This window comes from Scyliorhinus canicula, chromosome 22, assembly GCF_902713615.1.
Source record: "Scyliorhinus canicula chromosome 22, sScyCan1.1, whole genome shotgun sequence".
Classification (NCBI taxonomy): domain Eukaryota; kingdom Metazoa; phylum Chordata; class Chondrichthyes; order Carcharhiniformes; family Scyliorhinidae; genus Scyliorhinus; species Scyliorhinus canicula.
Window position 1 is genome coordinate 27,598,615 of NC_052167.1, and position 12,130 is coordinate 27,610,744.

General features: G+C 49.7%; 1 protein-coding gene across 4 annotated transcripts in view; it reads right to left on the bottom strand.

Moving 5' to 3' along the window:
• LOC119956190 (sorbin and SH3 domain-containing protein 1-like) overlaps positions 1-12,130 on the bottom strand; it is a 266,252-nt gene that overhangs the window by 4,499 nt on the left and 249,623 nt on the right. For 3 of the 4 annotated variants that reach the window (XM_038783181.1, XM_038783180.1, XM_038783179.1), the window contains 2 exons: positions 6,198-6,293; positions 4,258-4,377 (listed from right to left, as the gene is read on the bottom strand). In XM_038783181.1, the coding sequence (XP_038639109.1) occupies positions 4,258-4,377; positions 6,198-6,293 (216 nt within the window). The remainder of the gene's footprint in view (positions 1-4,257; positions 4,378-6,197; positions 6,294-12,130) is intronic. The other variant, XM_038783182.1, reaches the window with a different exon arrangement.

Consider the following 12,130-nt stretch of genomic DNA (forward strand, 5'->3'; position numbering starts at 1 on the left):
ATCTTTTCGTCCTCACTGTCAACAGGGGTGGTACCAGGAGATTGGAGAGTGGCGAATGTCGTGCCCCTGTTCAAAAAAGGGACTAGGGATAACCCTGGGAATTACAGGCCAGTTAGTCTTACTTCGGTGGCAGGCAAAGTAATGGAAAGGGTACTGAGGGATAGGATTTCTGAGCATCTGGAAAGACACTGCTTGATTAGGGATAGTCAGCACAGATTTGTGAGGGGTAGGTCTTGTCTCATAAGTCTTATTAAATTCTTTGAGGAGGTGACCAAGCATGTGGGTGAAGGTAAAGCAGTGGATGTAGTGTACATGGATTTTAGTAAGTCATTTGATAAGGTTCCCCATGGTAGGCTTATGCAGAAAGTAATGAGGCATGGGATAGTGGGAAATTTGGCCAGTTGGATAACGAACTGGCTAACCGATAGAAGACAGAGAGTGGTGGTGGATGGCAAATATTCAGCCTGGAGCCCAGTTACCAGTGGCATACCGCAGGGATCAGTTCTGGGTCCTCTGCTGTTTTGATTTTTGTTAATGACTTGGATGAGGGAGTTGAACCGATAGAAGTCAGGGAGTGGTGGTGGATGGCAAATATTCAGTCTGGAGCCCAGTTACCAGTGACGTACCGCAGGGATCAGTTCTGGGTCCTCTGCTGTTTTGATTTTCGTTAATGACTTGGATGAGGGAGTTGAAGGGTGGGTCAGTCAATTTGCAGATGATACGAAAATTGGTGGAGTTGTGGATAGTGAGGAGGGCTGTTGTCAGCTGCAAAGAGACATAAATAGGATGCAGAGCTGGGCTGAGAAGTGGCAGATGGAGTTTAACCCTGAAAAGTGTGAGGTTGTCCATTTTGGAAGGACAAATATGAATGCAGAATACAGGGTTAACGGTAGGGTTCTTGGCAATGTGGAGGAGCAGAGAGATCTTGGGGTCTATGTTCATAGATCTTTGAAAGTTGCCACTCAAGTGGACAGAGCTGTGAAGAAGGCCTATGGTGTGCTAGCATTCATTAGCAGAGGGATTGAATTTAAGAGCCGTGAGGTGATGATGCAGCTGCACAAAACCTTGGTAAGGCCACATTTGGAGTACTGCGTGCAGTGGAAGCTTTGGAAAAGGTGCAAAGGAGATTTACCAGGATGTTGCCTGGAATGGAGAGTAGGTCTTACGAGGAAAGGTTGAGGGTGCTAGGCCTTTTCTCATTAGAACGGTGAAGGATGAGGGGCGACTTGATAGAGGTTTATAAGATGATCAGGGGAATAGATAGAGAAGACAGTCAGAGACTTTTTCCCCGGGTGGAACAAACCATGACAAGGGGACATAAATTTAAGGTGAATGGTGGAAGATATAGGGAGAATGTCAGAGGTAGGTTCTTTACCCAGAGAGTAGTGGGGGCATGGAATGCACTGCCTGTGGAAGTAGTTGAGTCGGAAACATTAGGGACCTTCAAGCGGCTATTGGATAGGTACATGGATTACGGTAGAATGATGGGGTGTAGATTAACTTGTTCCTAATCTAGGACAAAGGTTCGGCGCAACACGTGGGCCGAAGGGCCTGTTCTGTGCTGTATTTTCCTATGTTCTATGTTCTGAACTGCATGAGGCACAGACTGGAGTCTAATCTCAACTCCCCACCGCATTGAATGAATGTCTAACCTGGAACTAGAGTCAGCTGTTCCCAATGTAACAGTCCAGACATTTCACAGGAGAGAGGGGAATGGGATTCCACTAAAGCACCGCACTCTACTCATTGCAAATAGCTGAACCGTTACCAAGGTTCCACAGTCGCCATTTGTTATCCTGCTTGGTGCTTTCTAACAGGCCCCTCGGCCCTCCAAGCGTGCGCTGACCATGCTGCCCGTCTAAACTAAAATCTTTGACACTTCCGGGGTCCGTATCCCTCATTCCCATCCTATTCATGTATTTGTCAAGATGCCCCTTAAATGTCACTATCGTCCCTGCTTCCACCACCTCCTCCAGCAGCGAGTTCCAGGCACCCACTACCCTCTGTGTAAAAAAACTTCCCTCGCACATCTCCTCTAAACCTTGCCCCTCGCACCTTAAACCTCTGCCCCCTAGTAATTGACTCTTCCACCCTGGGGAATAGCATCTGACCACTCTGTCTATCAGGTCACCCCTCAACCTCAGTCATTCCAGTGAGAACAAACCGAGTTTATCCAACCTATCCTCATAGCTAATGCCCTCCATACCAGGCAACATCCTGGTAAATCTGTTCTGCACCCTCTCTAAAGCTTCCACATCCTTCTGGTCGTGTGGCGACCAGAATTGAACACTATACTCCAAGTGTGGCCTCACTAAGGTTCTATACAGCTGCAACATGACTTGCCAATGTCCCGGCCAATGAAGGCAAGCATGCCGTCTGCCCTCTTGACTACCTTCTCCACCTGTGTTGACAGTTTGGGAGATCTGTGGACCTCTATACTCAGATCCTTCTAGAGAGAGAGGGGATGAAAGGAAAAGGGAGAGAAAGTAAGTAAGGCTGATGCGAGAAGGGTGAGCTATCAGGTGACTAGTCCTGAGAGAGGCTTTTCGAAGAGCAGAGAGAATAGGGACACAGTACTCTGTGTCGGCAACTTCAACTTCTTGGACAGTGGGAAGCTGAGACAGGAGAAAAGCCAGACCAGCAAAACGGAGAAACAGAAAGCTGTGAAACCAGAAGATAAAAGGCAGTTTGACACCATCCAAAATTGTCTAAAGTGGTAACATTCCAGCATCAACAATCCCAGTCTTTTGAATTCTGCTGTTAATGTCAGCAAATGGATTATCCAGGTTACTTTCTCAAACTTGCCTCGCTACAACAGTTAAGGCATTATAATTTATGTCAATTGGAAAGGGACCAATATATCCAAGCAGTGGGATACTGACATTTTCAGTTCATATAGGAGCATAAAATTCATATGTGATCAGGTACAGGCTCGAATCAAACAGCCGTGAGCTCTGGGTAGCGAGAGAGGGGGGGAATCAGCTAGGGTTCCGCCTCTGGTCACTGTCCAGTGATCCCTGGGTTAGAGAGAGGGAAAATCAGCCAGGGTTCCTGCTCCTGATCACTGTCCAGTGATCCCTGGGTTAGAGAGAGGGGAAATCAGCCAGGGTTCCTGCTCCTGATCACTGTCCAGTGATCCCTGGGTTAGAGAGAGGGGAAATTAGCCAGGGTTCCTGCTCCTGATCACTGTCCAGTGATCCCTGGGTTAGAGAGAGGGGAAATCAGCCAGGGTTCCTGCTCCTGATCACTGTCCAGCGATCCCTGGGTTAGAGCGACAGAGAGAGAGGGGATTTCAGCCAGGGTTCCTGCTCCTGGTGACTGTCCAGTGATCCCTGGGTGAGAGAGAGAGAGAGAGAGAGAGAGAGAAAGAGGGAAATTCAGCCAGAGTTCCTGCTCCTGATCACTGTCCAGTGATCCCTGGGTGAGAGAGAGAGAGAGAGAGAGAGAAAGAGGGAAATTCAGCCAGGGTTCCTGCTCCTGATCACTGTCCAGTGACCCCTGGGTTAGAGAGAGAGGGGAAATCAAAGGGTTCTTGCCCCTGGTGACTGTCTAGTGACCCCTGGGTTAGAGAGAGAGAGAGAGAGAGAGGGAGAAAGAGGAATTTAGCCAGGGTTCCTGCTCCTGATCACTGTCGAGTGACCCCTGGGTTAGAGCGAGAGCGAGAGAGAGAGAGAGAGAAATTCAGCCAGGGTTCCTGCTCCTGATCACTGTCGAGTGATCCCTGGGTTAGAGCGAGAGAGAGAGAGAGAGGAATTCAGCCAGGGTTCCTGCTCCTGATCACTGTCCAGTGATCCCTGGGTTAGAGAGAGAGGGGAAATCAAAGGGTTCCTGCCCCTGGTGACTGTCCAGTGACCCCTGGGTTAGAGAGAGAGAGAGAGAGAAAGAGGAATTCAGCCAGGGTTCCTGCTCCTGATCACTGTCGAGTGATCCCTGGGTTAGAGCGAGAGAGAGAGAGAGAGAGTGGAATTCAGCCAGGGTTCCCGCTCCTGATCACTGTCCAGTGATCCCTGGGTTAGAGAGAGAGGGGTAATCAAAGGGTTCCTGCCCCTGGTGACTGTCCTGTGAGCTCTGTGCGTTCTCCACACATGCCTGCAATGACAAATAGTTCTCAACACGATTGAGGTGCCCACCTAAGATGAGTTAAGGGAGGCCAGGATTCAAACCAGTGAGCTGTCTGAACTTTCACAGAGCAACTTAACCAGAAGGGTGGGGGGGGGAGGAGACTCCAGGTATGTATAAACAAAACTAAATCCTTACTGGTTGATTGTTGGGGCTCCTGATTTGGAGGTGTGCCAGTGTCCTGAGCTTCCACATTCCCCGAGGTTATCCGCATCGTCACTGACCCCTTTCCCACGCTGATTTTGGATGGATCTGTTTCTGGAAGATTAGACAGCGTAGGGGTTAGAAACAGTTCGCAATCAGCTCCATTCGGAAACATCGGTATTTACATCCTTGGACGGCAGACCTGGTCCCGGGAATTCTGCTGGAAACAGCACGTTGCGAAGGGCAAATAGAGACTTGGGCTCCGGGGCCCACTTGAGGCAAAATGTTCTGACACTTGACAAGATGTGGAACGGCCAGCCCAGTCGGCGGACTGTACTGGAACCAGTTTTAAACCCGGGCCACGTGAAGAATCTGAAAAGTCCCCAACCTTGGGGTTGGCTGATCGATTGGAAACCAGGCCCTGCTGCCGATAATTAATGGCCATCCACCCCCATCCACACCCTGCCCCCTCCCCCACCAACCCCACCCACACCCTGCCCCCTCCCCACCCAACCCCCACCCTGTCCCCACCTCCACCCACACTCTGCCCCCTCCCAACCCCCACCCACACCCTGCCCCCCCACCCACACCCTGCCCCCTCCCCCACCCAACCCCCACCCTGCCCCCTCCCCCACCCTGCCCCCTCCCCCACCCAACCCCACCAAGCCCCCTCCCCCACCCAACCCCCACCCACATCCTTCCCCCTCCCCCACCCCAACCCCTACCCTGCCCCCTCCACCACCCAACCCCCACCCACACCCTGCCCCCTCCCTCACTCAACCCCCACCCACACCCTGCCCCCTCCCCCACCCACACCCCTGCCCCCTCCCCCACCCACCCCCTGCCCCCTCCCCCACCCAACCCCCACCCACCCCCTGCCCCCTCCCCCACCCAACCCCCACCCACCCCACTAATAACACAACTAACCAACAGGCCGATGGAGGCAGATATTTGATTTTACTCGAGATTCTTTACACTTTTTCCAATGCATTTGTGAGGTAGCAAGGAACAGATCTGGTGAGATCATCAAAAGTGGGCAAAAAAAAACCCTGCAGCAACACAAACAGAATATTGACCACATTGCAAACTTCAAATGTTAAATATCTACGTAGTTAGTAAATGTGTCAAATAGCCATGAATACAATGAAAACTAGTGCTCAGTCACATGGGTGGAAGCTCACCTGTACTTTTATTAATGGATGTGTCCTTTGTTCAACCGAGTGCATTCAAAACATATCAGCCTTGGACCTCAATCCTTTACCTTCCGCAACAACCCGCCAAAAATCTGTGTTCAGCTTCTTCAAGGAGCGTCTCCCGTGAAGAGTTGAACCCAAAGAGTGCGGGTAGGCTTTGTGAAGATGGGAGGCACCAGGGTCAAGTAAAAACTGGCACACGCACCTCCATCGGCTTTCCAGCAGATAGAGATTAGGAGCAGGAGCCTCGGCCGATTGTCCCTCTTCCCCCTCCCCCCCACACCCTTCCCAAAGCCAACAGGACTGGGGTCAAAGACTGAACACCAACTCTGAGCAGCCAGTTGGGCTAAATCAACACCGACTACAGAAGGACCCTGGCATCTCCCCAGCACAGGTGAGCAATGGACGCTGAACTCTCTGCCTATCAATATTGCAAAGCTGGACTGTATGGTTTGAATAGCTCGGAATCGGTTGGACATGCACACATCACATTAAAACCTGATCCGTGTTACCAGGCACCATCAGGAGACCAAAAGCCAGGTTTTCAAACTACACCGAGATCGGAAAGGAAGCCAGGAAAGCAGACGGCCTCAAGAGGTAAAATTCTGCGTCTTTCGGGGAGACACCGTAAAGGAATGGAAAAGCACCCAGGTTGCAAATGACGGCGGTGAAAAGCGGCCTCGTGAAGGCGAGGATGATTTCTGACGTCCCAGCGAGAGGCAGGCCCGCCAGTTAATGTACCTGTAGCCAGCAGCGTGTTGGGATAGGTTTCCACTCTTTTCACTGGGTGAATTTTCACCGCGGAGACAGCCCGCGTGGGGAGCTGGGCTGCCGTTGCTGCAAATACAAAAATGAACACCGCTCGTCCACCAGGTCATCAAAAACCGACACCACCACCACCCATTCCCATCTCACCCACATTCTGACTGGAGGAACATCAGAGTGGGCAAGCAGAGATATACAGAAACACAGCATGGAGGCAAAATGGAAAAAAAACATTTTAGGACTGGTTCAAGAGACATTTCAACCAAACAACAGGAGCGAAGGTAGAGGCTTCCCCCGCCATCGTACCAGAAGTAGTTTAGATACTCACATGGAGCGTGTGCTCCGGGCAAGGCCGTGGATCATTGCCCCTCTTGAGCAAGAGTCCACATCCTTGCAGGGGATGGAGTGGAGAATCATAAGAATCATACTGGCATGGAGGACGCCATTCAGTCCGTCAGGGTCCACGCCAACTCTCCAGAGAGCAATTTAGTCTGTCCACTCGCCCTCTGCTAATTCCCATACCCCACAGAACTACAGGCCATGAAAGCTACAGTCAGAGAATGGCTGATGTGAAATCCTGGTTCACACACAGGTGCCCGACTCCAGGCTCATACATCGAAAATAGAAACAGGAGGAGGACATTCAACCCTTCGAGCCTGCTCCGCCATTGGCTGATCATCAACTTCAATACCCTGATCCTGCCCCCCCAAATCCCTTGATCCCTTTAGCCCCCAGAGCTGTATCTAATGCTTTCTTGAAATTACACAACATTTTGGCCTCAACTACTCTCTGCGGGAGTGAATTCCACAGATTCACCTCTCTCTGGGTGAAGATATTTCTCCTCCCCTCAGTCCTAAAAAGGTTGTCTTGGACTTTCACCGTGTCGGTTACAGACCCCATTTGTCTTAAATGATTCCTAGGACCCAGCTGGAGCCACCTCCGAAATTACATACGCAGAATGTGTCAGCAGTCTTAAACATTCTTTAGCATCTTACGGCATCCTGATTTCTTTTTTCGATTTTCCTGTTGGGACTCCACTCTCCACGGCAAATTCGGGAATAACGAGCTGATCCTGGTGCAAAGCCGTCATCCCAGGAATAGTTCCCCCAGGGAGACCCCTGTCACGGGAGTCATGGGGAATGGTTCTGTAAACAAAGAAGAATCATGCCAACCTAGTTCCTATGGAAGCAGCAAGCTGTTCCTCCACTCCGTTTTGACGCTCTGCGCTGCTCGTTCTGCCGAACCTTTGCACGATGGATGGTACGGCGCTGTCCTAATGTGCTTGATGCCATTTGATTTCATGACGGCCTGGAACTCGCCACTCGTGAAGGCCGTGCCATTGTCGGAGAGTTTCAGGATGTCGTGTATACGAAAACTCTCTCAGAATTTGCCAATCGTGGCATGGGAGATTGTAGAGGCCGTGCGATTTACCTCCATCCACTTGGAGTGCGCATCCACCAAGATCAGGAAGATAGAACCCAAGAAAGGCCCAGCGATGTCTATACCTGGCAGGCCAATCCCATGGGTGTAAGGAGGCCGAATGGGGGAGTTTCTGGTTTTCCTCTCATAAGTTACATCGTTTTCCCAAGTTTGCGATGTCCGTGTCGAACCCGAGCCACCAAATTTATAAACCCCCAGGGTGGTTGCTATTTAACTCCATTAAAATTGGGCACCACCCTGGGTGGGGCACAACGACCTGGGCACCCGGGATCCCCTCAAGATGGTACCGTCCTCAAAGAACAAAGGTACAGCACAGGAACAGGCCCTTCGGCCCTCCAAGCCCGTGCCGACCGTCTAAGCAACTCCACCTACCTTTGCGTCGTCTGCAAACTTACTCAGGCCAGTTACATTTTCCTCCAAATCATTTATATCTACTACAAACAGCAAAGCTCCCAGCACTGATTCCTGCGGAACACCACTAGTCACAGCCCTCCAATCAGAAAATCACCCTTCCATTGCTACTCTCTGCCTTCTCTGACCTAGCCAGTTCTGTATCCACCTTGCCAGCTCACCCCTGATCCCGTGTGACTTCACCTTTTGTACCAGTCTGCCATGAGGGACCTTGTCAAAGGCCTTACTGAAGTCCATATAGACAACATCCACTGCCCTACCTGCATCAATCACCTTTGTGACCTCTTTGAAAAACTCCTCAACACTTAGTTCTTCTCACTTCGTGAGATACAGCTTTGTGTCATTAGAGTGTTGTCCACGGGTCCTGCCGCTCAGGGTCATGTGTTTTAATTTTGATAAAGTCGGGTCCGTTTGTGTCCAAGCCTGGATTGGTTTCACCAATCCTGGGAAGGAAGGTCATCGTTATCTCTTCTAACGCAGGCAAAGAAGCCGGACCTGTGGACAGCGGGAGGTGACTCAAGGAGTCAGAACTGGCTATTTGCGATGTTCGGAATATTCATAAGTTGTCGATGACAAAGCCCAATGTTGGATCTGGAGAGGGGCGATCGGGGTGATTGTCCCTTTTTAACCAGGCCCAATAATGTTTGTGGTCTCTCACTATCCACAATTTCATAAGACAGAGGAGCAGAATTAGGCCATTCGGCCCATTGAGTCTGCTCCACCATTCGATCTTGGCCCATCTCATCCTGGCCTTAACGACGCCATCCTGCCCGTTCTGCATACCCCTTCAACCCATTACCAATTAAAATCTGTCCAACTCCTCCTTAAATGTACTCACTGTCCCAGTATCCACCGCACTCTGGGGTAGTGAATTCCAGATTCACAACCCTTTGGGAGAAATAGTTTCTCCTCATCTCTGTTTTAAATTTACGACCTCTTACCCTGAGACTATGACCTCTCGTTCTAGATTGCCCCACAAGAGGAAGCATCCACTTTACGTCTACTTTATCCATACCTTTTAGCATCTTGTCTAGCTCAATTTGATCTCCCCTCATACTTCTAAGCTTTATAGAGTGTAGGCTTAAACTGTTCAATCTCTCTTCTATGACAAACCCTTCATCTCTGGAATCTATCTCGTGAACCTCCTCTAAACTGCCTCCCACATCTTTCACCAAATAAGGGGAACAATACTGTGCTATCACAAAATACCTGTCTTAGACTTACTGATTACATTTATTTGAACGTCAAACAAGATCTGGTATTAGTCTTGTAAACCTTCTCTGAACGGCTTCTAATGAATTTACATCTTTCCTTCAATCAGGAGGCCCCCAAAACTGAACACAACACTCCAGATGTGGTTTCACCATTGCCCTGTACAAATTGAGGCAGAACCTTCTGTCTGTCTGTTCTCTTCGGAGATCAAACAATTTGATTTGATTTATTATTGTCACATGTATTAGTATACAGTGAAGAGTATTGTTTCTTGCATGCTGTACAAACAATGCATACCGTACATAAGGAAGGAAGGAGAGACTGCAGAATATAATGTTACAGTTATAGCAAGGTGTAGAGAAAAGATCAACTTAATACGAGGTAGGTCCATTCAAAAGTCTGATGGCAGGAGGGAAGAAGCTGTTCTTGAGTCGGTTGGTACGTGACCTCAAACTTTGGTATCTTTTTCCTGACGGAAGAAGGTGGAAGAGAGTATGTCCGGGGTGCGTGGGGTCCTTAATTATGCTGGCTGCCTTTCCGAGGCAGCGGGAATTATAGACAGAGTCAATGGATGGGAGGCTGGTTTGTGTGATGGACTGGGCTACATTCACGACCGTTTGTAGTTTCCTGCGGTCTAGGGCAGAGCAGGCTCCATACCAAGCTGTGATACAACCAGAAAGAATGCTTTCTTTGGAGCATCTGTAGAAGTTGGTGAGAGTTGTAGCTAACATGCCAAATTTCCTTAGTCTTCTCAGGAAGTAGAGTCGTTGGTGGGCTTTCTTAACGATAGTGTCAGCATGGGGGGGACCAGGATAGGCTGTTGGTGATCTGGACACCTAAAAACTTAAAGCTCTCGACTCTTTCTACTCCGTTCCCATTGATGCAGAGGGGCATGTTCTCCACTATGCTTCCTGAAGTCGATGACAATCTCCTTTGTTTTGTTGACATTGAGGGAGAGATTATTATTGTCGCACCAGTTCACCAGATTCTCTACCTCATTCCTGTACTCTGTCTCGTCATTGTTTGAAATCCGACCCACTACGGTGGTGTCATCAGCAAATTTGAAAATCGAGTTGGAGGGGAAGTTGGCCACACAGTCATAGGTGTATAGGGAGTATAGTAGGGGGCTGAGGACACAGCCTTGTGGGGCACCGGTGTTGAGGTTGATCATGGAGGAGGTGTTGTTGCCTATCTTTACTGATTGTGGCCTGTGGGTTAGAAAGTTCAGGATCCAGTCGCAGAGGGAGGAGCGGAGGCCAAGGCCACGGAGTTTGGAGATGTTTCTTAGGAATGATGGTGTTGAAAGCTGAGCTGTAGTCAATAAATAGGAGTCTGACATGGGTGTCTTTGTTATCTAGGTGTTCCAGGGTAGAGTGCAGGTCCATGGAGATGGCGTCTGCTGTGGACCTGTTGCAGCGGTAGGCGGACTGTAGTGGATCAAGGCAATCCGGGAGGCTGGAGTTGATTTTTGCCATGACTAACCTTTCGAAGCACTTCATGAAGATGTTAGAGCCACTGGACGATAGTCATTAAGGCACGCTGCTTGACCTTTTTTGGTACTGGGATGATGTTCGTTTTCTTGAAGCAGGTATGAACCTCAGATTGTTGTAAAGAGAGGTTGAAGATGTCTGCGAATACCCCCGCCAGCTGATCCGCACAAGACCCGAGTGCCCGTCCGGGTACCCCATCCGGGCCAGTGGCTTTCCATGGGTTGACCTTCGTGAAGGCTGCTCTGACGTCTGCAGTAGTGATCTCAGATACAAATTCATCCGCGGCTTCTGGGCTGGAGGGCTCGCTCTCACTGCCCTCTTGCTCAAAGCGGGCATAGAATGCATTGAACTCATCAGGGAGGGGTGCGTGGAGCCGGCGATTTTACATGCCTTCATCTTGTAGCCTGTTATGTCTTGCAGACCTTGCCATAGACGGCAGGGATCCGTGTGGCTAGCCTGGGACTCGAGCTTGGTCCGGTACTGTCTTTTGGCATCTTTGATGGGTTTCTTTGAATGACTGTCTACAAATGCCAACAGCTTGTTAATTAAAATAATTTGGACAGCTCTGATCCGGGTTATGTGACAGTGTGGTTTCGGGTTGACTAACAAGACCCCTGGTTGAAACCCATTTGTTTTGGAGCAGGTAACGGTCAGACCATGAATACCTCATTGGATATTCAGTGTTTGGAGGGGCATTAGAGCCTTTTTAAAAAAGTTAATGAGACTGCTGGTCAGAAATTCCTCTGGCATGAGTCATGGCGAGTGAGGGCAGAACCTTGCCCAAGTTTAAAAATAAAAATGATAATTTTATCGAGTAGCCCAGTTGATGTAGATATGTGTTTATACTTTCCTTCATCTCTCAACTGGGTCACTTAATCCACCCAGGAAGTTGAAAATTACCCAAGGGTGTGTCAGAGGTCAAGGGTCAGGCAGGTGGTGCATGGGAGTAGGGGGGTCGAACAGCTGCGGGTTGTTGGAATTCTCTTGGATTTGAGGGAGCTGAGACCCGATTGGCGAACTGATTTGACAAGGGTCGCTTCAGTTTCCCAACAAGATCCTGATGTCCCAGCGATTCTTCACTTCAATCTCCCCTCTGATCCCATTCCATCATTCCATTTTTGTCCTCCCACTCTTTTCCACCCAAGCTTCAGGATCATGATCTCCTGAACAAGCTGAAAACCCTCTGGTCATCCCTGACTCAATCTTTTGCTGGTTTGCTTCATTGGCCTCTCCTCTGGAGGTCCCCGGCATCACAGGTGTCAGTCTTCAGCCAATTCAATTCACTCCATGAGATATCAAGACACAGCTGAAGGCACTGGATAATGCAAAGGCCCTGACAATATCCCGGCAATTGTA